Below are 4169 nucleotides of genomic sequence, written 5' to 3' on the forward strand. Positions count from 1 at the left end.
TTCTTCTTCTTCTTCTTCTTCTTCTTCTTCTTCTTCTTCTTCTTCTTCTTCTTCTTCTTCTTCTTCTTCTTCTTCTTCTTCTTCTTGTTTTTTTAATTTCAGGGAAGGGTCTACCGGGTGTTCGGGGTCTTACTACTAGATTGGACTCCCAGTGACCCACCTGTTTACAGCCGCCCGAGAGATGGGATTACAGGTGTGTGCCATCACGCCCAGCCTCAATTTATTTTAGCATGCCCTGGGGACAAGGCTGGTATGGCAGGCCCAGGGCTCAAACCCCTGGCCCCTGTGCCTGCTTGCAGGTGCTTTATCCTGCTGAGCTATTTGGCTGGCCCAGATTAATGCCTCTGATCTTTGTTTGTTTTTTCTTTAAGTTTTGATGACAATGGCCCCAAAGTGCCTCTGGCAACAGTTCTACTCCCAAATCGGAAATAATCTACCTCTATCTGAAACCCCACTCCTGAGCCCACCTCCCAAGCCTTCTGCCATTCTGTCACACAGTTCATGTAAAGCAGCCTTCTGGCTTTATTTCCCTGTCTCCCCAAAGCCCATAGTTCCCGAGATGCATCCGCTTGGACCTTGTGATTACCTGCCCCTGCTACTCTCACGAGGACACCCATGTCTCAGGCTTCCTCATCTTGAAAACTCCCCAAAGTAAAACAATCCCACAACCTGACTCATTCTGGAACAGGTGAAGCTAACTGGTGCTAAGAAAAACTGGATTAGATGTAGAGATACCTGAGCCTGCGCAGACTCTGTGGCAGTGGGGCTTAGCTGAAGATGGCTAGCGCTCTCTCGGTCATCTCTGTCTTTGTTCTTGATAGCAACGTATCCCCTCATGCAATGTGATATCTACATTTTCTTCTCCAAGCTTTTCATTCAACCTTTATCTCCTTTGCTTTCAATAAAGACCTTACTTCACAATAGGCAAAAAACTCCAAAAAAAAAAAAACCAACAAAAAAACCCTCATTTTTTAACCCAATGTCTAAGTAGTTTATTTCTGCATCTATTGTGCTTCTTTCCTTTCTGTCTCAGAGCAGAAAGCATCACACGCTCACTTCTCTGCTTCAAAGCTAACCCTTGCATTAAGGTTCTTGATCTTTTCCTGAGCTGTAGCTCTGGACTTGCTGCTATTTGTCTCCTCTCCTTCCTCAATTTTCTTTTTCTTTTCTTTTTTTTTTTCTTTCTTTTTTTCTTGCGGTACTGAGGATTGAACTCAGGACCCTGTACTTGCCAGGCAAGCACTTATTCTACTGAACTATCTCCCTGGCCCTTCCTTCCTCAATTTTCATCTTCTCTCTACTACAATGACTCCGTTCCCCAAACCCGTGGATGTGCTCCAAGCTTTCCAACCTGGAAAGGAAATTCCTATAGTTTCTATCTTCCATTTTTCCACTTTTTTCCCTTCATCCAACTTGCTGAATTCATATTTCTCTCTTTCCTAATCACTACTCCTCACTTCATTCTCATTTGAAATCCTCCCACAGCCCAGTGAAATTGTTGTGTAATGATAAAAATAGCCTCCTCATTGCCAAACCCAATGAAAACTTCACAGATTTTGTTTTTCTTGAGTTCTTAGGGGTGTTTGTTATTTATTTTTGGTACTGGGAATCAAATTCAGGACCTAGTGCTTAGCAGGCAGGTACTTATGCCACTGAGCTATATCCCTGCCCTCCAAGGCAATTTAATGTTGCCCACTTTTTCTTAAAATTCTCCCCTTGATGCCTGTAACACTAGACCCCTCCTTCTGGTTCTTTTGCCTTCTGAACAATTCCATTGGTCTCCTTCATCTGTTCTTTCACTCACCCGTGCCTTAGATGTTGGTGTTTCCTAGGGTTCCAGCATCAGCTCATTGCTTTCTCTCCTCATGTTTTTCTCAGGCAGCCTCATCTATGACTGTGGCTTCCCAAATCTCATCTCTAGCTCAGATCTGTCTCCCTTGAGGAAAAACCCCACTGGGGCTAATGTCCAAAACTGAATCCAACATCACCCGCACTCACCAATTTCACTCAAGTCATATTCCTTGTCCTGCTTAATGATAACATCAGCAGCCCAGACACTGAACATTAAACTTAAGAATCCTTAACTCCTCTTCCTCTGTATCATGCAGTAATAGCTGACATTACCAGTTAGTTTCACCACCTCTAACCAATCCCCCAACAATTCTATCAGACTGGATTCTTAAATATATATATATATATATATATATATATATATATATATATATCCTAATCATAATATTCCTCATTGTAAAATAGTTAATTTATTGTTCTCAACTGCTAGAGAGAAAATTCAGGGCTGGGGAGATGGCTCAGTAGAATAAGCGCTTGCTTGGCAAGTGCAAGGGCCTGAGTTCAATCCCCAGTTCCGCCGAGAGAGAGAGAGAGAGAGAGAGAGAGAGAGAGAGAGAGAGAGAGATCAGTTACATGGCACAGAGGGCCTCCTTTCCATCTCCCCAATTTCCTAGCTTCGGCCTCCAGTTTCCCAGCCCCCAACACCTTCGGCTCTGTTCCTGAACTCTCTGTGGTACTCATCTGTGCCATGTTCTTCCAAGCTCCTCCACCTCTGTAATGCTCCCTGGGATTCACTGCTCTGGAACATCCACCTGGAGAAGAGCTTCCTCCCATCCTTGAAGCCAACTTAAGGCACAGTTCCTCTGTGAGTTCTTCCCTAAGAGGTCCCAGCGTGAATCAGGTCACTTCTTTAGGTAACGCCAAGCTGTTCTCCAAAGGCCATGTCCCTGTCATGTCTCTATCTCACTCTAGCACAATTACTTTATTTTAAGTCTGTCTCCTCCACTAGACAAGTATTCTTTCGGGAGAGAAGGCAGCAGCAGTTTCCCAGCCCATGCTCAACTCTCAGCTGGTCTCCAAATCGAATCATTGATCATCTGTGCTCCAGGGAGGCCTGTCCTCCACTACCCTGGGGAAAGGACACTACTGCCCTACCTCTTCCAGGCCACGGATGGGGGAAGGGGAACAACAGTGAAGACGAACAGAGTCCTTAAAGAGGAACAGCTATCAGAGGCCACCAGGGCACAAGAGACTGATTTTGTCATTGTTTTCAAATACACTACAAGTGGACACATACAAAACTGAGCAGATGAAGGCAAGATATAAGCTGTGCAAATGTAGATACCAAGAGACCAGTAGGTGGGAAACTAACTGCCAGTCATAGGAAAAGCACACTTGAAGTGGTGTTGTCGTTTAGGTATAACATATGAAAACATAATTGTTTCACCTTATTAGTACATGTTTACAGTACCTACTGATCACACTCTCTGTAAAGGATTGGTAAATGTACAGAACACATTTCAATTCTCTTCCTTTTGTTTTTTGGTAAAAGGAATTGGACCCATAACCTCATGCTTGCCAGGCGGGCGATGTGCCACTGAGCTGTATCCCCAGCCAAAGATTCCTTCTTTTTCTCCCCTCTCTCCAACCTCTTTTATTTTTCCAGCATCAGATTCATTTATTTATAAGACCTTATAAAGTTAGTTATTATATATACAGATTGAAAACCAGAATAGGCCAAAAAATATATAAAACATGTAAGACTGAAAACTCATAGTCTTTCTTTGTGTTTATCCTCTTGAATAAAAAATATAGAATTGTGAACATTCATAGAACAAATAATCATTTTTGTTTCACAATGTCCAACACCTATTTTATCTTCTTTGAAAATTCCATCACATTTTTGAAAACTATAAAATTAATTTTTGTATGAAATCCCTGGTTCTCCCCAAATTAATCTTATACAGACAGTTCTTAAGCATGTTTGAGTCTTCAATGCCTAGCACGAGCAGACACCTTGGTAAGTATTGTTTAGTAAAGAAAAAAGAGAAGCACAGGAAAGAGTGACTCGAAGGAGACCCTGATGCTCTACAGAGGAAAGAAAAAGCTCTCAGTTCACCTACCTGGTTTAGGGCCACATGCATCTGGTCTACCAAGAACACATAAAGCTCACTGATAAATGTCTGTAGTTCCTCCTGACTTTCAAAGGATGTTGTCTTCAAATATTTCTCTCTCACAATCTTTACCACAGCGTGCTGCAAGACATACACATTACCCTTCTGTTAAAATCACAGCACTGCTGCGCTGATAGCACAGGTCAGGGCTTTGGGCCCAAGGCGCAACAAAACCAGATGGCAGGGGCTGGGGAGATGTCTCAG

General features: G+C 42.9%; 1 protein-coding gene across 1 annotated transcript in view; it reads right to left on the bottom strand.

Annotated features, from left to right (window-relative positions):
• Cfap70 (cilia and flagella associated protein 70) overlaps positions 1 to 4169 on the bottom strand; it is a 75892-nt gene that overhangs the window by 26600 nt on the left and 45123 nt on the right. Inside the window, exon 16 of the mRNA XM_023718445.1 lies at positions 3915 to 4046. Coding sequence (XP_023574213.1) covers positions 3915 to 4046 — 132 coding nt within the window. The remainder of the gene's footprint in view (positions 1 to 3914; positions 4047 to 4169) is intronic.

The sequence above is a fragment of the Octodon degus genome, unplaced genomic scaffold (assembly GCF_000260255.1).
Source record: "Octodon degus isolate 3935 unplaced genomic scaffold, OctDeg1.0 scaffold00005, whole genome shotgun sequence".
Classification (NCBI taxonomy): domain Eukaryota; kingdom Metazoa; phylum Chordata; class Mammalia; order Rodentia; family Octodontidae; genus Octodon; species Octodon degus.